This window comes from Nicotiana attenuata, unplaced genomic scaffold, assembly GCF_001879085.1.
Source record: "Nicotiana attenuata strain UT unplaced genomic scaffold, NIATTr2, whole genome shotgun sequence".
Classification (NCBI taxonomy): domain Eukaryota; kingdom Viridiplantae; phylum Streptophyta; class Magnoliopsida; order Solanales; family Solanaceae; genus Nicotiana; species Nicotiana attenuata.
This window is the reverse complement of record NW_017670239.1, coordinates 823,985-846,615: the sequence shown is the minus strand read 5'-3', so window position 1 is coordinate 846,615 and position 22,631 is coordinate 823,985. Positions and strand designations below refer to the sequence as shown.

The window sequence follows — 22,631 nt, the reverse complement described above, 5'->3', positions numbered from 1 at the left end:
ATTTCTCCGATCTAATTTTGACTCATACAGTTAGTCCCTCCGCTTATCGAGGTCGTCTCTTGGTCGAGCTCGGTGAGCGGACCATTAATCGTAGTTCGAGACATTCAGATGGGGAGGTCGACTAGTATGGGTTGCAGCTGAGGATGTCGATGCCGATGCCGAAGGAGAATATCTTGGGGATGGTGGTGAAGAGAGTGGCGATGGTGCCGCCGAGTGAAAAGATAGCTGTCTTTTTTGACCATTGATCAGGGTCGTATGTAATCTGCGACTATTTGCGCAGTGACTTCGTATAAAGAAGAATTTTTCGTTGTTATTCGCCGTGTACTTTCTATGTTTTTGCTTTTCGCGACTTTGGTGCGAGGTAGATTCCCGCATGGCGAGTCCCGATCTTTCTTTCCCTTTGTATTTTCTGACAACACTTGGCCTTAGTGACATTTCGAATTCTCTTTGGCGAAGGCCCATGGCCTTAGAGGGTATTATTTTGATTTTATCGAAATATTGGCCCGTCATCGTTCGATCGAGGTCGAACTCTTCTTTTTAGTGAAGGCCCTTGGCCTTAACGGGTGTTATTTCGAACTTATCGAAATATTAACCTGTCGTCGTTCGATCAAGGTCGTACTCTTCTTCTTTGGCGAAGGCTCCTGGCCATAAGGTCGATTCGGACGAGGCTGAATGTTGATTCGGACGGGGCCGGATGTGGTTTCGGACGGGGCCGATAGTTGACTCGGACGGGCCGAATGTTGATTCGGAAGGGTGAAGGTTGATTCGGACGAGGCCGAATGTTGGTTCGGACGGGGCCGAATTCTGATTCGGACGAGGCCGAATGTTGATTCGAACGAGGCCGAATTCTTCTTTTTGGTGATGGCCCTTGGCCTAAAAGGGTGTTATTTCGAACTTATCGAAATGTTAACCCGTCGTGGTTTGAACGAGGTCGAACTCTTCTTTTTTGGCGATGGCCCTTGGCCGTCAGGGTATTATTTCGAGCTTGTCGAAATGTTAACCCGTTGTGGTTCGAACGAGGTCGAACTCTTTCCTTTGGCGACGGCCTTAGCCGTAATGGTGAAGGTTGATTCGGACGAGGCCGAATTGTTGATTTGGACGAGGCCGAATGTTTGTTCGTACGGGGCCGAATGTTGGTTCGGACGGGGCCGAATTCTGATTCGAACGAGGCCGAATGTTGATTCGGACGAGGCCGAATTCTTCTTTTTGGCGATGGCCCTTGGCCTAAAAGGGTGTTATTTCGAACTTATCGAAATGTTAACCCGTCGTCGTTCGATCAAGGTCGAACTCTTCTTTGATGGCGAAGGCCCTTAGCCTGAGTCCCAGTTCGAGCGAGGTCGAACTGTCAAACTTTGATGGCGAAGGCACTTAGCCTGAGTCCCAGTTCGAGCGAGGTCGAACTGTCAAACTTTGATGGCGAAGGCACTTAGCCTGAGTCCCAGTTCAACTGTTGTTGAACGTAGTCCATTTTGATGGCGAAGGCGCATGGCCTAAGTCCCAGTTCAACTTTTGAACTTAGTCCATTTTGATGGCGAAGACGCATAGCCTGAGTCCCAGTTCAACTGTTGTTGAACTTAGTGGCGAAGGCGCATAACCTTGATTCAATGGCGAAGGCGCATAGCCTGAGTCCCAATTCAACTGTTGTTGAACTTAGTGGCGAAGGCTCATAGCCTTGATTCAATGGCGAAGGCGCATGGCCTGAGTCCCAGTTCGAACGAGGTCGAACTGTCAAACTTTGGTGGCGAAGGCACTTAGCCTTAATCCCAGTTCGAGCGAGGTCGAACTGTTAAACTTTGATGGCGAAGGCACTTAGCCTTAAAAGGTTCCCTGGGGGAGTCCCAATTTGCTTAATTCTGCTTGCATTGGAGAATATGATGCGTTTCTCGGGTGACTGCCCCTGCGTTTATTCCATTTGGAGAAATAGTTAGTTAAAACAATATAAAAGCATTTGTTACCTCAGTTTGATCGCGTTCCCTTCTCCTGTTATGCTTTCGGTGGTCGCTACCAAGTTGGCAAGGCCGTCTATTTCGATGTTTTGTGCTCGGGGCACCTGGTCGAGTTGACACTTGTCAAACTCGGGCAGTAGCTTATGGATTCCTGCCTGATATTTTCGTGGCCTTTGTTCTTTTATTTGGAAAGTCCCTGTGACTTAGTTGATGACGGGTTGTGAGCCATATCGAAGGATGATTCGCCGTGCTCCATACTTGAGAGCTAGTTTCTTGTCCTCTCAACCGTGGTATTTTAGCAGCAGCCAAGTGTAATGTTGGGCCACTTCTTAAATCTAGATTAGATGTCAATGCATACGACAGGGTAATTCCCAAATATTCTACATCTTTTATTCAATAAAACTCCAATAGCTCTGGATTTGGAAATTGTTTAAAGATTTGTCAGTAATAGTCTTTGTTGCATGATAATGCGGACGAGGCGAGTGATCAAATGGAAAGCTCTAATGATTTTATTTTAATGCAACAGACCGAAGGCCTTCTAGTTGAGCTAAATATCTTGAGCTGTTTATGATTTCTTGGAGCAATATTGAGACCATATCTTTACTCACCTTGAAACCATGATTCAACAGAGGTACTTCAATCATTATTTTATTAGGTGTATCAAATTCGTTTGGCTTCCCTGAAGACGCTCCATAGTCGGAATTGAATCTTAGATCTAGAGGAAATTAAAATTTTAACTAGAAAATCCCCACAGACGGCGCCAAGTTGTTTGACTCAAAAGTTGTTTAAACCTTTTTGAACAAATCAATCAAAGATGAAGGGGTAAATCCTAGTTAAAGATAATTAACTCTAGATCCGAGACGAATAATACGAGTAGAAAAACATAGCCGAGTATAAATATTGGACGTGATTATAGCCAGATTTAATAGCATAACGAAAGATGCATTGAATAACATTAAATGGCGACAAAATATAGATAAAGGAGAAGATTCACCGGATCTTGGGTGAGTCGGATCTTCTTTCATTTGATAAAGATGAATGATCGATAAAATACAAGACCCATTGGACCCGTTTTGCATCTGATGAAGGTATGGGATCATAGATCCTCTTCTCTCGAAGGAGAGGAGTGTTTACATATTTTTCTAGCAAGAGGGAGAGGGAGAGAGCCAGCCCCCCTTTTTGGGAAGTCCTCCCTTCCTATTTATAAGGGGTATTCCTAGAAGAACATTAAAAGAAAAGGTACAATTAGAGGGAATATTCAGTAGAATATTCCTTTTGAGGATTCCAAAGCAGACTAGTTGTTTCATCACTGTCCGACCTCGGCTTGTCCGACCTTGGCCGGTCCGACCTCAGCTTTACTGATGACGGTCCGACTTTGGCTTTATTGGTGACGGTCCTACCTTGGCTTGTTCGACCTTGGCCGGTCCGACCTCAGTTTTACTGATGACGGTCCGACCTTGGCTTTATTGGTGACGGTCCGACCTTGGCTTGTCCGACCTTGGCCTTATGTCTTCGCGTGCCGAATTTCTCTGGTCTAATTTTGACTCATACAGTTACAAGAATGGGACTCGAAGTCCTTCAGCCTTCAGTTCTACGACAGAGTAGGGATCATCTAGTAAAGCTTCTTGATGAGGTGGAAGTTAAGCTTGGTGAAACATCATATTTAGCTGGGGAAGAGTTCAATCTATAGCAGATTTGATGCTTATTCCAGTTCTAGGTAGATTAGAATTGTTGAAGTTGGAAGATGAGCGAGTACATAAACAGTCGACCAGATTATTGGGTTATGGTGAAGCAAAGACCAAGCTATAACAAGGTGATTGGTAGGTACTTTGATGGACAGAGAAGTCGAAAAACACTGCTGAAAACCTGGTGCTTCATCCGTATCAGAAGCTGAATTGATTTGTTTTACGAAGAGACTGGAAAAGCTCTACTATAAAGGGTAGCTCGGTGAACTAAGCTCCCGCTATGCACGGGGTCTGGGGAAAGGCTGGACTACAAGGGTCTATTGTACGCAGTCTTACCCTGCATTTCTGCAAGAGACAGGAAAAGCTCTAGTATGATGACCATCAATGCTTACAGTCTAGTGGTACTGATGAGTTCTCTACACAATAGGCGTGGATTCCATTCTCACAATCCCCCTTTCCCTTCCCACATGTAATAGAAAATTTAAAATAATAATTAAAAAACCACGCTTGTACGATGTAACTAGTCATATTCTCGTCCCCCTTCTCCTTCCCTCGTGTTTTCATGAAAAATATTTTTTCTGGAAAATGTTTTCGGTGTTTAGTTGGTGAATAGATAATATATATTACAGAAATCATATGGCTCGGCTACAAGTCAAACTTAAACCAAACTGAAAAGTAGAATGTAGTTTCAAAATATAAATGGTTTGATTCGTCTTGGAATGTACTCAAACCGTGCTTTTCCAGTTTGGTTTATTTTCCCAAACTATATCAGTAAAAACTATGCACGCCAAGAGTTATCTTTTTTACATTTAAAGAAACTCAGGAGTTCCACGCCAGACGCCAGCAGAAGTTCAGCAGGTCCATTACCTCAAAAAATGGAAGGAAAAGAAAAGAAATCTACTATACACAAGATTTACGTAAGCCCAATGCCCCTGGCAGAATTAATTTCTAGGTCCATGCGTACACTAATATGCAGAAGCAACAACCAAGAAATCAAATGGGTCATAAGCAAGTACACGAGGAATTCACACGTACGCCTTTCCATAGAGGCCATCAGACAACTTTTTTTAAGAAAAATCAATTAATAACGAAAAGAATGAGCCAGTTTACCTCTTTGAGGCATTAAGGTCACTGTCAATGCGTACACTAATATGCAGAAGCAACAACCAAGAAATCAAATGGGTCATAAGCAAGTACACGAGGAATTCACACGTACGCCTTTCCATAGAGGCCATCAGACAACTTTTTTTAAGAAAAATCAATTAATAACGAAAAGAATGAGCCAGTTTACCTCTTTGAGGCATTAAGGTCACTGTCAATGTATGACATCAAATAAATCAGAGTAACTTTGGTCCTAAACCTAAAAAAAATTATGAAAGAATCAAATTTAAAAATCTAAATGGTGCTTTTCATTTTCTGTTGGTGACAGAGAATTGCGAGTACAAAAGGAGAAGCACCGGAGAAAATTTGGAAGCTGCTGAGAACTTTGCCTCTATAAGATAAAACTAATACCTGTGGGAAGTATGCTGTCGTAAAGTATGCCCCATATCTTGCATTCCAAGGTTATGCTCCATCCAACTATGAATACTTCTGAACTCATCTTCCCTGCTTGCTACACCTGCAATGCACATGTTATTGCTTGAGTTGTTTCCTGTGTATTCCCAGCCACTTCTTATCCGAAGCCAGGGAGGTGCTAATTTTGAATTATTGTACTTTTGCTTCCTAAAGTATCTCCTTCCCGAGTTACAAGAGTCACTATCTCGTTTAGAGCCAAGTTGGTATCCAGTGCCATCCTGAGGCTGGTCTGCTCCAGATACGCTTGGAGGATTTTGAGCCAAGTGACCAGGAGAAGAAGTATGGCAATCTTGTCCAGTGATTTGAGGTAGTTCACTGATTGCACCCGGATTAGAAGCAGAAGGCACAGATTCTCTTCTATCACGGGGATATGGAGGCAAAGGAGGAAAAGGCTGGAAAGGTATTCCTGGGGCAACAGTCCAAGCATCAAATCTTCCTTTTTGAGGAGACCCAAATTGCTGCACCTCAGAAAATGGAATTCCATAAGAGACAGGCAATCGTGAAATGAACCGCTGCTGCAAGTTCCCCGTAACGACTGGCAGTGGATGTTCTCTGCATCTACGTTCTTCGGGACTACAAATAGCTGCTGAACACGAATCAGATAAAACCATACAAGCCTCAACCGGGAACAAAAATCCAGGAGGGAATTCATAACCAGGGGGAGCGTCATCATCTAGGACCTGCCTTTTGTCATCAGCTACATTGCTCTCATTTCTTGGATCTGGCTTTTCTTCAGCCTCTTGATCCCACCGACTTTTATGCTTACGTTTCCTTGGCCTAGAGGCTGCCCCGATATCAGAACATGAAGCAGAGGAGCCATCAGGCACACAAGCATCTGCTTGAACAGATGAAACTGTTGGATGGCAGGTATTCTGAGCTGCTTCCGAAGGTTTACCACCCAAATCGCACCATTGATTTTGTGATGCTAGACACCTATTGTAAGGTGAACCAGAATGCATGTTGATTCGGCTGTCATCTCTGTCAATGCAGCTTCTGTTCCTGAGAGGTCTGCGTAACCACTTATCTCTAAAGTTCCTTGCAATTTGATGAACCTGACATGCAGTAAATCACATAGATACTTTGTCACCTAATGGTTCTGATAAAGAAAATTTTTAAACAAAGTAATTAACATGAAAAGACTCCTGCAATCAGGCTACAGATATAAATCAAAACATAGAATCAACAATAAAAACATAACAAGAATGTGAAAAATTTATTGCAATGGGTAAAAGAAAAAAAGGAACAGAAGCATACACATAAGGTCGAGAAAAAGCAGTAAGAATAAAGTGCATGCAACCTTTGTCCGGCAGCACTAGTATATAGCATACTAACCTTCGTGGAAAAGACCATAGAGCTAGCCCAAATAGCACCTCCCTTACCAAGTTCTATCAAGCTAATTTAAGTTTAATAGCTAAGATCAGCAGAAAATTGTATTTCACTCCCAACTATAAGATGATAGACCCAGGTCAAACAATCCTTTATCCAGCCTAGCTCTTTCTTCTATCAATCAGTCAAGTAGTGATCGGTTCGGGTACGTTGCATGCTCTTTTAACCCAGGGCTACCTCCTTCCTTCCTTCCTGTCTTACAAGGGTAATTAAGATGCTAGTCTCTTACTTATCCATCATCCCCAAATGCAGTTAATGTGAAATTGGAAAATCAGTAGCCTAAATCATTTATAGTAAGATTAAAACAAGCAAGATGACAACATGAAATAATCTTTGACGAAACCAGCTTTCCTCATGCATCTACACAACATCAAGCAACAAGCACAAACAGAACTGCGAGTTCTTATTTCTTTTTCATTTTTTTGAGAAGGAACAGAACTGCGAGATAACTATGAAGCATTTCAATTTCATACCAATATGAAATTTCGACTCTTTTTAAGAATCAATTAAATGCAGATATTTTGCTGGAACAATTAAAAGGAAAAAGAATGTGATTCTACAACCACTTGATGGAAACAAAAGACCTGCATGGTAACCAGATTGGATTACCTGTTTGTCTTTGTGCTCTGTCAATCCCAAAATTGAGTCCCTAAAGCTGCAGAGCCAAAAACAACACTTTCAGAAGTAATTTGGAATCTGGGGTTATTGCTTGCAAAGGCATTGTATAAACGTGATTTTCAGAGAATTACAAGAAGCAAAAGCAGGTTAAAAATTTGACGGGCGCCACATAAGACAGAACACACAATCCTAAGTAGTCAGTCAGCATTTGGAGAGACGTTATTGCCATAATAGTCAGGAAACACGTGTCATAGCTGTCATCAACTTCAGTAACACTACACGTGGTATATTGTTCTAGGGCAAAGTAATGAACCAAGCATGCACGCAGGAAATTAAAGCAAGTTGCAGGAAAAAGTAGATACAAAAATAGAGTGGAGGAGAGTGTTGGAATGTTAATTCTAAAGTTTGATATTGCACATTGAACAAAAAAATATGTGGTCGTTAGGTTGACGGACAAGTGTGAACAGCGGTAGGAAATATTCCCATAACTGTGGTAATTGGGATTACACCAGGAATCAGCATTGAGCCCATGCTTGTTTGCCCTAGTTATGGAGCTAACAAACAGTATACAATGGGACAAAGTAACGACAACATGACCACGAGCCTGCAATCATTATGAACACGGAGAGGCTTTACGAAGGGATGATCGAGAGTTGACCAAGTTTGATTGGTGTTTACCAAGGTTTGACCAATGTTGACCGCGAGTTGACCAAGACATGACCACCACTAGAGTTTCCGGGATGAGTCAAGCCTGGTCCCACACGCCCCACTAGCCTCACGTCTTTTTTAATTATGTTAGGGATTTTATTATTTTAATGTAATTGAACTTGAGTCCCAGCCAATTGTTTAGCTAGTAGTGTAAATAGGAGTAACATAGGGTTTTACCAGATTTGGATGAATTATTTATGAAGAACTCTCTAGAGAGAGCATCCCTTTGTGTTAATATCCTTTACCTCTTTAATTGAACCTCTCTTAAATTCTTCTTGCAAGTATTCATGTATGAGTTCAATTTCTCTTCCCCTTGAATTATTTCTTGTAGTAAAATTGCTAGTTGGTAGGTATTACTTGCTTGGGTTGACTGGTTGCTTCTTCTATTAAATTCTATCCTTTCTTTCTTATTTTATCTCTATCTTCTCATTTCTTTCTAGTTGTTGCTCTTTCCGTCGTCACGTGGGAGTAGTAGTATGGAATATCTTAAAAGTTCAATGCGAATAAAACAAATGTAATATACTCATCATATATGGATACGAGATGAAATTCTAGCAGCTCTTCCCCGATTTAGAAATTTAAAAACAAAATCAAGTTTCAATTCCACATTTTAGAACTTCCAATATGGTGGCATATTGATATTGCAGTTGTGCAACCTTTGTTTCTTTTAGATGAAATGTGCAACCTTTGTTTCTGCTACCATTTTTTTCCTTCTCTTAAATAACTAATGTAAAAGAGTTCCGCTTCTGTAGTTTCTAATCTACCATTCGCATATCTTTTAGTCTTTACACTGTAATTCATATTTGGGTTTCACATTCGAGTTGCTTTATTAGATCCTTATCACTGCACACAAAAAAGGAAATTCTACCTGGACGTCATATGGAGGCATTAAACCCACTCAGATTATCATAATAAAAGTTAAAAATATTCTACATAAGTAACATGCGATAACATCTGCTAACCTCTCAACTCCAGCTCTGGACGTGTCTCCATTAATGTGCTCAGGAGAAAGGATGTCTCTTACAGCTAGATACTCCAAAACCTGTAAAGTACAGTTGACATTGTAAAACCAGCTTGGTAAGATAGAAATGACAAAATGTTTAGCCAACAGAAGATGTTTAGCCAACAGAAGATCTCACGTTAAGGAAAAAATGGGTACAACAAAATAAAGAAGTGACTAAAGAAGCCACTAATATATTGCTCAATTACATATTGACGTACGTCTCACCGAAATTTTCTGGTACAGCATCTTATTGACAAGAAAGACAATGTTCTTACCCATTTAGATCACCAACCAATTTGCTGCTTTTGTTAAGACTTTTTTGTTAGTTAAAGGCAAAATATTGAAAGGAGCAAATGTTACCTCTTTATACCTGATGAGACTTCGTGAAAATTTTGAATCTCCAAGGCCATAAAGGACGAGGAGAAGATTACTAATAGATTTAGATGTGACATTGTATTTTGTGTTCTTACCAGTGTTGGAAACTACTTCACGTTGTTTTTATCCGTCTACCATTCAATGATTTGAATATATTGTTACTGATTTTAGAATGGATAAAATACAGAGAGTATATCTGGTGTTTCATGTTTAATTAGTATATTATATGTATATTATCCTACTTGTTTAGTGACATCATAATGTCAGACTGTAGGCATATTGTCCATGCTACTCGGCTTTGATCTTTGAACTTACTCACAGTGCATGAAATGATAAATAACTTGCCATATGCTTTTTTTTTCTTTTTGGCAAACTTAACTACAGTGATTATTGCACTTATATGTTAGCTAGTTGAGACCTTTTTTCCATAACCTGTTAGCTATTTAATATATGTTTATACACAAATATGTTTGAGTGACACATTAAGACGTTGTGCAACAACAACAATGCCCCAATGGGGTCTGGGGAGGATAGTGTGTACGCAGACCTTACTCCTACCCCGACGGGGCAGAGAGGTTGTTTCCGATAGACCCTCGGCTCAGGAAGACGGAGATAAAACAAGAAGAGACAATATATCAGTATCGTCAACTTAAACCATAGAAATAGTACAGCATCATATAAACCATAAAATAGATGGCATGCAATAACAATAACCAGTAATCAAGGCAGGAGCTATGAAAAATAGAAAGGATAGTGTGGACACAACAATAACCACTAGCCGTCCCCGGTATGAAGTAGAAAAAGCTCGACTACCCCCTAGCCTACAACCCTAATGCTCGACCTCCAAACCTTCCTATCAAGGGCCATGTCCTCGGAAATCTGCAGTCGTGTCATGTCCTGCCAGATCACCTCTCTCCAATACTTCTTAGGCTGCCCTCTACCTCTTCGCGTGCCCACCAAAGCCAACCGCTCACACCTCCTCACCGGAGCATCAAGGCTCCTCTGCTACACGTGCCCAAACCATCTGAGCCTCGCTTCCCGCATCTTGTCATCCACAGGGGCCCACGCTTACCTTCTCCTGATATTTTCATTCCTAATCTTATCCATCCTGGTGTGCCCGCACATCCACCTCAACATCCTCATCTCTGCTACCTTCATCTTCTGGATATGAGAGTTCTTAACTGGCCAACACTCTGCCCCATACAACATGGCTGGTCTAACCACCGCTCTATAAAACTTACCTTTGAGTATCGGTGGCACTTTCTTGTCACACAGGACTCCAGATGCTAGCCTCCATTTCATCCACCCCACCCCTATACGGTAAGTGACGTCCTCGTCGATCTCTCCGTTCCCCTGTATAACCAACTCAAGATACTTGAAACTACCTCTTTTGGGGATGACCTGTGATCCAAGCCTCACGTCCATGCCTTCCTCCCTCGACTCAGCGCTAAACTTGCACTCTAGGTACTCTGTCTTACTCCTGCTTAACTTGAAACCCTTAGACTCGAGGGCCTGTCTCCAAACCTCCAACCTCTTGTTAACACCGCCTCGCGTCTCATCAATCAGAACTATGTCATCAGCGAATAACATACACTATGGCACTTCCCCTTGAATATGGTGTGTCAGTGCATCCATCACCAGGGCAAATAAGAACGGGCTAAGCGCAGATCCTTGGTGTAACCCATAACAAACGGGAAATGCTCTGAGTCTCCTCCCACGGTCTTAACCCTAGTCTTAGCTCCATCTTACATATCCTTGATCGCTCTAATGTAAGCTACCGGCACACCCTTTGACTCCAGGCATCTCCAGAGCACCTCCCTAGGGACCTTGTCATACGCTTTCTCCAAGTCAATAACCACCATATGCAGATCCTTCTTCTTATCCCTGTACTGTTCCAACAACCTCCTAACAAGGTGGATAGCATTCGTAGTCGAACGACCAGGCATGAACCCGATATACCTCTCAAATAAGACGTTGTGTAGTGAATAAATAATTTGTCAGTTAAAAAACTTCTGGCTCAAGAGTATGCAGATCATGATTAGCTGGTGGTAAAACTGACATTTTCTGATATACCTCTCAAATTCTGGTACTTCCAAGCTAACTACTCAATCACTAGAGTAGAAGTATAGGACAATAGAATAACTACATTACCTTAAGCAACTTTCTGAGAATTGGGATCTTATTGAACTCCCTCCTGTATCGCTTCATTATGTTGTGTAACATCTGTAGACCTACCAGCAAAACAAACACAGATCCAACAATCGGTATATTTGAAAATAGGAAAAGCTAATACATGCAATAAGCACCAATTTATTACCATTCTTGTTCATAATATCCATCAAAACTGTGCGTGACTTTGTTTTCAAGATCGCATCAAGGATCATAGAAAGTTCCCGATTACTGCTAACAAATAAATGCACAAATTAAAAATTATATAAATAAGAAGTAGCAGCAGCTAAGAATTCAACTCCTAGCACTACAAAGAGTCAAAGAGGCGAGCCATTTGTTACCTCTGGATAGCTTCACCATTACAGCCATCCCCTGAAGCAGCAGTTAAAAGGAGGAGCTTCAAGTAGCACCTTGATGCATCCTGCTCCAAGAAAAGGGAAAACTAATAACTGAAAGAAAATGTAGAGTTCCATGGAATCAGCATGCACACATTTACACATATGGCAGAAGTTAAAAACAACAGGAATGCTTCAGAATATTATAGTAGAACGATTAAAATCTAAATGGAGAGGTTACTAAAGTCAAGGCTGAGTTACGAAACTGGAAATGCCTCAGAAGATCAAAATAGGACCATGAAAATGTGAATGGAAACATTACTAAGCTGGGGCTACATTATGTGCCCAGCAATGAACCCTTACTACCACCCACTGTATGGACTCCCAGCCCTCCCTTTCACCAACGTTTTGGCCTATTCCCTTTTGTAATTAACACCAAAGAGGCTGCACCAAAGTGCAGTAGAAGAAAGGTAAAAAAGAGGGGAGCATTCCCACAAACCAGCACAATGAATAATCACAAATCACCAAGCAAGATATAAAAGAAAGAAATGCAGATTATATCTTGTAGCTTTTAACTACTCACCTTGCGTTTGCTTATTCCACCATTATGATCCAGCAACTCATTCAGTTTCTCTTCAACTGCAAATTCAGGTAAACAAGATAATGCGAAAGTACTCCACAATCTGCAGATTCCACAAAATGATAATGATGACATACCTGCTTCAAAATGGCCATGTAAGGAGCCATCCGGTGGTTTCTTGAATTTAGGTTGTGAAACTTGCAACATGTCCACATCAGGCAGGGGTCTGGAATTCACAGCATTATTCCTCTGTTTCACCTTCTTCACTAAAGGTGATTCACGCGAAGTTTTCACAAAAGGACAGGGTTTTAAGGGATCATGTGTCTCTCGCCCATTGCTGGATTTTGACTTTCTCAAAGACTTGCTAACCACTGCATCAAGAGAAGTTACCTCAAATTCCTGTGTGGTAGAGAAAGAGTTCTTTGATACTTCGCCAGCTACTGAGCACTCTTTTGTCACTCCAGACATGGTTTCACATGTATCCTTCAATGACAAAGAAGTCTCTACAGGTTGAACAGAAGAATGAGACATACACTCTGAGGCTTCCAGTGCCACAGATGTTTCGGCATTTAAAGATGATGCAGGAGATCCATCAGGGAAGTTTACGCTTTCCTCTCTAGCATTCAAGCTAACAACAGCAACGGGGTTACCCAAATTAACATTTTCTAGACCCACGACACTGTTCATGTGTCTTTGATGGGAAGTATCCTGATTTCCAGCAAAAGTTTCATCCACTGTATTTTTGTTTTTAGGCGGTTTCCCTTGAATTTTAATTTCAGCAACATTAATAGCACTTGTAGCACAAATACTGTTGTCTTGTTTATGATTCATGTCAGCATCCCCATGCAGCATGACAGGCTCAGGATACTCATCATCCGAATCATCCTGAACAATCACTTCTGCATTTAGCGGGTCACCACCTATATAGCCCCGACAATGAGGTGAGCCACAGACACACTTTTTAACTGCAGCCCCGAAGACTCGGACATAATTGTAGTCAAATGTCACCTCTTCGCCCTGATAATAGCATCCAAAGCACAGTGATCTATTAAGCCAAGAATTGATTCCATTCAATAGTCATACAGGCAGCTTATAGATTTCACAGTAGACTGAAGGGCTGGACACCAAATAAATTATTGCAATCCACGATAAAAACGGGAAGTAAACCTTGATTGCAGTCCACAATAAAAACAGGAAGCAAATCTTGAAACTGAAAGCATGTCCTAGAATTTTTTTTATTATTGTTAAGGAATATCCTAGAAGTTGTTGAAGTCCAGTAACTTTTCTGCATTTAATTTACGCTTTGAACAGAGCCTAGTTTGCTAGTTCTTTAAGTTCCATCCGATTTATGTATTTAGTAATACTCTTTTGATATATATGCATTTAGTGATATTATGGAGAACCTGTTCCCTCTTAACAACTTGAAGCAATTCTTCAAATCAATGTTTTAAAAGGCGGAGGCGTGAGGCGAGGCGTTTAACCTCTGACGAGGCGAGGCGTAAGCTCTGAGACATGGGGCGTAAGTCCCACAGATCTTTAAATATTACTAATTTCAAGAATTTTAAGATAGTATAAAATAAAAAATAATTATAAAAACATTAAAATCATAAAATTATAACAAATAATCTATTTAAAATATTTATAAATTATAATTCAACTATGGATAATACGAAAAGTATGACATATATCATAAAATATGCAAATTAGCTGCAACGGCGTTACAACTCAAACATCAAAAGTAATGTATTCGATAAGAAATTAAGGAGTAATGAATCTTGAAAGAATTTCGATATTATAATTTGATATTTTTCTAAAATACTCCTTTTATTTATAATGCTTTCTATTTGAAAGAGAATTTATATAAAAACATAATTCAAAATTTAAATATGATTCTCGAGCATCATTCATTTTTAAGTTTCAACAAGTTAATAAAGTGACACATAATTCACCATACAATACCATGATAACTAATTATTTGTAAATAGTTACTAGCTAATACTGAGCTATTAAATTAATAAGTATTGTATCTCGTAAACGTGAAAAAAATAGTATTTAGAAAAATAATTATTAAAAAAATTATAGACTATTATATAGTAAAGACATAACAAAAGTTAATAAATAAATACTTTTCAAATGAAAGATTTATTTAAATTTAACTATCATAGCAGTCTTAGTGGATAAGATGCAATAATTTTTATTTTAATTATGCCATAAAATACTCTCAACTTAATGATTTATAATTAGGAAAAAAGTAATTTTGAATAGTCAACGATTTATTAAGAAAATTTGAGGATTTACAAGGTTAGTTACATACAATTGCATAAAGTTCTATTAGGCGAGCCCAGTACGCTGGGCGTATCTGGGACGTAAGCCCCGATGGCCGAGGCATAAGTCTCACGGAACTAAGCCCCACACATAAGCCCAGAGGCATTTTACGAGTGCTCCGCCCCGGGGCGAGTCCCAATTCTGCCTTTTAAAATAGAGCTTCAGATCAGACAAGAAGCAAATTATGTGAGGAAAAATTAATGTTACCAAAGTTTGAAAACTCTTTCTGTATGCATTTTAGCATCTATAAAGCATGTCAAATAAATCACCGGGGGTGCAACCCATGCACACCACTGGATACTGGACACAAGATCCACAGGAATAGCAAAGACCCCCCCTAAAAATTAAAAGAGGTTCTAACAATTCCGAAAATTCCACTTCACCTAGCAAATGTTAATCCCTAAAAGAATCTCTAATCAGCACATCACATTTAAAGTATGTTTGACAATAAGAACAAAAAAGAAATTGCTTTTGAAAAAGCAATTGTTTTGTTCAAATATATTTTGTCGTTTTGATTTGCTAGTTTCCAAAAAGAATAAAAATCAATTCTCTCACATCAAACGCAAAAAATCCTCCCAAAATTAAATTCTTAATTCACAAAAATAAGACAAAGAACAAAACGAAAGAGACACATACACACAATATTTTGTTTTTCAGTCCAGAGACTAGTTGTGAGTGTGTATTGTTTACATCTCTCTTTTGGCAACGTATGCCATGTAGTAGCACATGCTAGCCAGCACTAAGGTCAGATCATAGCAGCCCCAACCTCACCTCCATACTTTTGAAATCACTAGCAGCAACCACCGAAGTACTTATCACAGTTCATGATTTGATGATTGCAACAAAAACACCAGTTACAATTTTCGCTATGTGTTATGCTGATGTTTACAACTTATTAGGTATTAAAGTGCTCAGAACTACTTGTATACTTGTTGGCTGTACATAAGACTGGAACTTAGTAAGGGGTATAGAGGACACATTTTTTTGCTATGTGCAGAGCATTTAAGAAAATATTAAATAGTCAAAACTAAGTAACATGGACTACAATAGGAAAAAAGACTTTACCTGCTTAATGTCCCTTAAAGCAAAGAGTCCAATGCAGACCTCGCCATTCACCATCCACTGTTCAGCAAATGAAAGAAAGTTGTGTCACAACATTAATACTATTGAAGCATGCACTCAATATAAACAAGTTGAGAGAACTAGGTGCGAAACTATATCAAGCATTTTCTGCTGAAAATAATTGGTGGGAGAGGAAGGGGGGAGCTCGGTGTGATTTTAGCCCAATGAACAAGGGATCTCGATGCACAGGTTTAGGCGCATCTATAAGCGATGAAGCTACTTCCTATTTCTAAAATACCTCTAGAATTGAAATAATAAGATGCAAAATCAAAACAGATAATTGGATGGACATAGATAGCTTTCCTAAAATAATAAAAGAAAACAGTCATATTCTCAGATAATACAGTGACCAACGACCAAGGTAAGATAACACTAACTGAAAAAATCTTGCAAATTTTCTAATTCAACCCCAACGTAAAGATGATTGCGTCAGGCTTAAAACTTATCTTTGTTATGTAGTTTGCAAGTGATGGCATTTTTACTTCAATAATTTAGCTTACCTAAGATAGAGTTATGACCATATATAGGACTTTCAATACATATCGAGTCCACAAAAGAACCAATTCAACACTTTTGATCACTTGTATACATTATTGGGCAAACAACTAAGCTGCAGTAACTATTTATAATGTTTTTGTTGAGTTGTCTCACATCGGTGGGATTTGAGGTCCTTCGTCTCCTTATATGGTCTTGAGCAATCCTCACCTCATAAGCTAGTTTTTGAGGATTGGGTAAGGCCCAAGGTCCATTTATCATGGTATCAGAGCCATTGCTGCCTCTTTTAGGTGAGTTATCTCCCTCGCAGCACTAGGGTTCCTTTTTTATCAAAGAGGTCGAGTTTTCTCTCTTCTTGGTTGCCCGCAACACAAACTCCTTCTGATTTCCTTCTGATTGGGCTGAAATATAGAGACATTCAAGGAGACGGTTTCTGGAGAAATCTTGTCTTCGGATGAAATTCAGCTTCTCCATCGCCTCCTAGCCAAACTTGACTCTGCTAACGTTGCCACATCCAATCATGTGCAATCAGGTACTGCCTTTGCTGATACCTTAATTCTTGGATTGTCGATTCTGGTGCAAATAGACACATGACAGGCTCTTCTAAAGGCATTCAAAACTATTCTCCGTCTCCCAAAGGAGATAATGTTAAAATAGCCAATGGTTCTTTAACACCTATTTCTGGAACAGGTTCTGTCATTTGTACTCCTAATATTAAACTATCATCCGTGCTCCATGTCCCTGAGTTCCCTATCAATCTTTTATCTGTTAGTGCCATCACCAAAGCTCTAAACTGTAAAATTGAATATTTTTCCGATAATTGTATTTTTCAGGATCTTCAAACACGGAAAAGAATAGGCAGTGGTAGATTGCGTGATGACTTGTATATATTAGATGGGAATCAAAACTCTGGTCAAGCCTTTTTTGGGGAAAGTAAGGATGTCAACCAAGAAATAATACAACGGCATGGACGGTTAGGACACCCATCATTCTTTGTTTTGAAGAAGTTATATCCCGATTTGTTTTCAAGGGCTCGATTTGAATCTTTGTTCTGTGATGTGTGTGAATATGCCAAGCATACTAGAAACTCTTATCCTTTGAGTGATAATAGAAGCACAATTCTGTTTATGACTATTCATTCTGATGTATGGGGTCCTACCCAAACTGTTTCTTTGTCTGGTAGTCGATGGTTTGTTACTTTCATTCATTGTTGCACTAGGATGACTTGGGTATATTTGTTAAAAGCCAAAAGTGAAGTTTTCTCTTGTTTTCAGTCATTTCATAAGATGATTTGTACTCAGTTTGATGCCAAAATAAAAATCTTGAGAACTCACAATGGCAACGAATACATGGATAAAAGATTTGGTGCTTATTTGGAGTCCATGGGATAGTCCATCAGACTAATTGTCCTTACACTAGTGCACAAAATGGGGTCGCTTAAAGAAAAAATAGGCATCTGTTAGAAGTAGCAAGACCTCTTATGTTCACCATGCATCTACCAAAACCTTACTGGGGAATCTTATCACCAGAATGCCACTTAAACCCCTCAATTTTCAAAGTCCTCTGGAAACTTTAAAGGGTAAGACTGAATATACTGTTCCTCCAAAGGTGTTTGGGTGTGTTTGCTTTGTCCACACTAGAAATTCTGGGAAACTTGATCCTGGAGCTATAAAGTTAGTTTTTATTGGGTATTCTCCGACACAGAAAGGTTACAAATGTTATCATCATCCCTCTAGGAGATCTTTTGTTAGCATGGATGTTACCTTTCGAGAATATGAGCCCTATTTCAGTGTTACCTCATCACCTCTTCAGGGGGAGGGCAGTAAGGAGGAAGAGGCGATTCTACCTAGTTCCACTAATGGACCTTTTGATGACATTCTCACAGGGGAAAGTGAAATTGGAGAAAGAATTCAGGGGGAGACTATTGGGGGTTTGGATAGGCCTGATTTGAAAACGTACTCAAGGAAAAATAGAGCAGAAAAAGCCATCATGCAATCTACCGAAGTTGAACCTTCTTCTACTGGTGAGTTATCTACATTTCCTAATGAGTTAGATGAACCTATTGCTCTCAGAAGAGTCAGATCTTGCACCACCAAACACCCTTTATCTAATTTTGTCTCCTATAATTCTTTGTCTCCCTCTAATAGAGCCTTTGCCTTGTCTATTTTTTCTGTGTCTATTCCCTAGAATTGGAGGGAAGCTTTTGCAGATCCTAAATGGAAGCAAGCTATGATTGAAGAAATGAAGGCCTTGTCAAAAAATGGACATGGGAACAAATGGAAGCAAGCTATGATTGAAGAAATGAAGGCCTTGTCAAAAAAATGGACATGGGAACTTGTCACTTCACCACCAGACAAGAAGTTGGTTGGCTGCAAATGGGTCTTTAGTGTGAAGCACAAAGCTGATGGCTCAATTGAAAGATCCAAAGAAAGATTGGTGGCTAAGGGATTCACTCAGACTTATGGAGTGGATTATCAAGAGACATTTACCCCTGTTGCTAAGATGAACACTATTAGAATTCTTTTATCTTGTGCAGCTAATCTTGATTGGGACTTGCAACAGTTTGATGTGCAATTCTTCATGGAGACTTAGAAGAAGAGATGTATATGGAGATTCCTCCTGGATTTGATACTGCACAGAGTCAAGGAAAGGTATGCAGATTGAAGCCTTATACGGACTGAAGCAACCCCCCAGAGCTTGGTTTGACAGATTCAGCAAAGCAATGATCTCCTTCGGTTACCAACAAAGCAATGTTGATCACACCCTCTTTATAAGACATCAAACGGGTAAACTCACTCTTCTCATAGTTTATGTTGATGACATAGTAATGACAGGAGATGACAAAGAGGAGATGTCTCGATTGAAGAAGTTGTTGGCACATGAATTTGAGATCAAAGATCTAGGAAAATAGCAATACTTCTTGGGAATTAAGGTTGCTAGATCCAAAAGAGGAATCTTTATTTCTCAAAGGAAGTTTACTCTGGGTCTTTTGAAAGAAACCGGTATGACAGGTTGCAGACCCGCAGAATCGCCCATTGAAAGCAATCACAAGTTACAAAGCGGAGTTGGAGAGTCAGTTGATAAGGAGAGATATCAGAGGTTGGTCGGAAGACTCGTTTATCTCTCCCGCACTAGACCAGACATAGCCTATTCAGTTAGCCTGGTGAGTCAGTTCATGCATGATCTCCGAGATCCTCATATGCAAGTTGTCTTTCACATTTTTTTGTGGTATCTGAAGTCTGCTCCAGGGAAAGGTCTACTTTTTCTCCAAACATGATCACCTCCAAATAGAAGCCTTTACAGATGCGGATTGGGCTGCATCTCTAGATGACAAACGATCAACATCCGGTTACTGTACGCTCGTAGGAGGAAACTTGGTTACTTGGAGAAGCAAGAAGCAAAGTGTAGTTGCTAGATTAAGTGCGGAGGCAGAATATAGAGCTATAACCCAGGGTATTTGCGAACTGCTTTGGCTACAAAAGCTACTACAGGAATTGAGACCGTATGAAAAAGGAAAACTTTCCTTGTACTGTAACAATAAAGCTGCCATCAGTATAGCTCATAATCCAGTCTAACATGACCAAACAAAGCATGTGGAAATTGATCAACACTTCATCAAAGAAAAAGTTACAACTGGTGTCTTGAGTTTGTTTCATATGCCATCGGAAAAACAGCTAGCTGATGTGTTTACCAAAGGTCTCAACAAGCGAACTTTCCATACTTTGAGTTGCAAGTTGGGCATGTGCGACATCTTTGCACCAACTTGAGGGGGAGTGTTGATTAGCATGATTCAAGGAGACTTGATTTAGGAGTGTTGATTAGCATGATTTCAAGAGATTTGATTATATTTAGGAGATCTGATTTTATTGTGATTTTAATTGATTTGATTTGATAGCTGGATTGATTGTATAGATTTATTTTATTTCCTTAATTAGCATTAGGAGCTTTGTATAAATTCCCTTGCTCATAGGATGTAAAAATACACAGAAATACAAGAAGCCTTTTCTTCTTCTCAAAATCTACATGGTATCAGAGCCAGGCCCATCCCGATTATCGTTACCGATGTTGGGCCCCCATTTATGTTGTCCACGTTCCAGTTTGCAGGCCTGGGCGTGAGGGGGTGTTGAGTTGTCCCACATCGGTGGATTTGAGGTCCTTGGTTTCCTTATATGGTCTTGAGCAATCCTCACCTCATAAGCTAGCTTTTGAGGGTTGAGTAAGGCCCAAGGTCCATTTATCAGTTTTAAGGCAATAAGCAGCTGGACTTCATTGAAACCATGCATCACAACTTCAATTTTTTATCAGTGAAAAGCCAGAGGTAGTTGTACTTTTGAAGAAGTGAGCCCAAACGTTGAATTAAAGATTACTTCATGTTGAATCTGAGATCCTATAAGGAAAAATGTAGCTGCAACTAACTTGTAGAGCAGCATACCACATGGTGTCCAAAATGTTCTGATTTGCCATGAGAATCAAATTCCGCTTAAAGGAGAGCTTACATCGAGGCAAACCACAAAGAAAGCAAGAGGAATATGATGGAATAAACTGACCATGAGTTTTGAGTTACAACAAATAAAAGGAGCGAAACTTCCTTATTAAAAAAAAGGAGCGAAACAATCACAAAATTTGGGGTTAACATAGAATGACTAATCAAAATCCTTAACAAAGAATATAGCGTGCCCTACCTTGTCCAATTTATGTGGCAAACTAGACCTTGAAAGAACGTAATCATGTCCTATCATTGTCTCAATTTATATGGAAAACTAGACTTTTGAAAGAATGCAATTGTGCCCTCCCTTCGTCCCAATTTAAGTGGCAAATTAGACGTCTGAAAGGATATCTAAATATTTCAAAAATCTAAAGATTGTAGCACATACAATTTTTATTTAGTTTTTGATTGTTCATGTTCATTTTTAAAGTTGAAGTAATTCACAACAAAACTGATAATTTGACCTCAAAATCCAAACTGTCTCATATGAAAAGGTTCAGATTAGAGAATAATTTATCATCTAGCAGCTTCTAGTGTATTTCCTACTGTGAAGAAGAGTAAAGTCATAATGACGCAATGCTTTCCGAAATTCATCTGTCTCGTCTCACTTCCTCTGCCATGTCAGCATTTCATGCACCATAATCACTACCTCTGTCATATAAGCCTGATCTATGATCCATTTGTGCCCAAAAAGATCACAATAGTTTTAAAGCCAAAGCAAGTGCAACAGCCTTCTGATCTTTACCATGACTACAACAACAACAACAACAAACCCAGTTTAATCCCATAAATGGGGTCTGGGGAGGGTAGTGTGTACGCAAACCTTACCCCTACCTTATAAAGATAGAGAGGTTGTTTCCGATAGACCCTCGGCTCAAGGAATAGTAGGGATAAGATAAACTAGCCAAGTAGTAAACAAAGGTGACAACAATGCATTATGGTGACGGGCGTGAATAACTAAGAAACTATTATTATACGTAATTGAAAAATTCTTGAGTAAGCAATAATTGCTGAATATGTACATTGTTCAGGGAACTAATAGACTAATACAATTTAAAAAAGCAAAAGAGACTCCAAATTCAAGGCCACAAAATTACAATGAAAGGGTAACAAAATCTCAAGGGAGAAGACAAGCTACACAATAACATGAAATGGGCAAAGTATAACGAAAGGATAAGCAATTTCTTCTCTGTGCACAAATTCCTCAGTAAAAAAGATTCAATTTTTAGTAAATTCAATTGAATTGGAATGGGAATTTACTGAAGTAAATGCGAAGTGCAGTTGCCTAGTACATTTACCTTTTCGGTACGACAATTAGGGTCACAACTATGGTTGATAAAACGGCCCAAATTCCCCTTAGCACATGCATCAATTACCTGAAAATGAGGCATAAAAAGGACATTACCCAACAACGTGAGAAAAAACAGAAAGATTAAAGAGTCCATAACATACACCGAGTCATTACAAAATTGGATTATTGACTGTAGAATTATAGCGGTTTAAAATAGATACACATACCAAACATTCATCTCCTTCATATTATAAATCTGTCTACATCAAATACCTAACATTAAGATGGAACTTAATATCTATTAGTTAGACATATCAAGGAAAATTGTAATACCTCACTGCCATTAAGTGTCATGAAATAAAAATGCTTATGACCCTTCAATGCGTACTCCTTTTGCCGTGCCTCGTAAGCATGCATATCCAGCACCTATGAAATTTTAAAATTTAAGGCTAAAATATTTCAGTAATGCAATGCAAATCATGCATAGATACATGTCATACGCATGAAGAGGAAACCTGTAGAAATCAAATGA

General features: G+C 39.5%; 1 protein-coding gene across 3 annotated transcripts in view; it reads right to left on the bottom strand.

The window, feature by feature from the left end:
- Positions 1-4,836: 4,836 nt before the first annotated feature.
- The window catches only part of LOC109236452 (histone-lysine N-methyltransferase ASHH2-like), a 28,264-nt gene continuing 10,469 nt past the window's right edge, over positions 4,837-22,631 (bottom strand). For all 3 annotated transcript variants that reach the window (XM_019402633.1, XM_019402632.1, XM_019402631.1), the window contains 11 exons: positions 22,433-22,525; positions 22,107-22,184; positions 15,771-15,827; positions 12,518-13,397; positions 12,384-12,439; positions 11,807-11,886; positions 11,614-11,696; positions 11,448-11,527; positions 8,881-8,960; positions 7,202-7,247; positions 4,837-6,258 (listed from right to left, as the gene is read on the bottom strand). In XM_019402633.1, the coding sequence (XP_019258178.1) occupies positions 5,137-6,258; positions 7,202-7,247; positions 8,881-8,960; positions 11,448-11,527; positions 11,614-11,696; positions 11,807-11,886; positions 12,384-12,439; positions 12,518-13,397; positions 15,771-15,827; positions 22,107-22,184; positions 22,433-22,525 (2,655 nt within the window). In that variant the 3' untranslated portion in view covers positions 4,837-5,136. The remainder of the gene's footprint in view (positions 6,259-7,201; positions 7,248-8,880; positions 8,961-11,447; positions 11,528-11,613; positions 11,697-11,806; positions 11,887-12,383; positions 12,440-12,517; positions 13,398-15,770; positions 15,828-22,106; positions 22,185-22,432; positions 22,526-22,631) is intronic.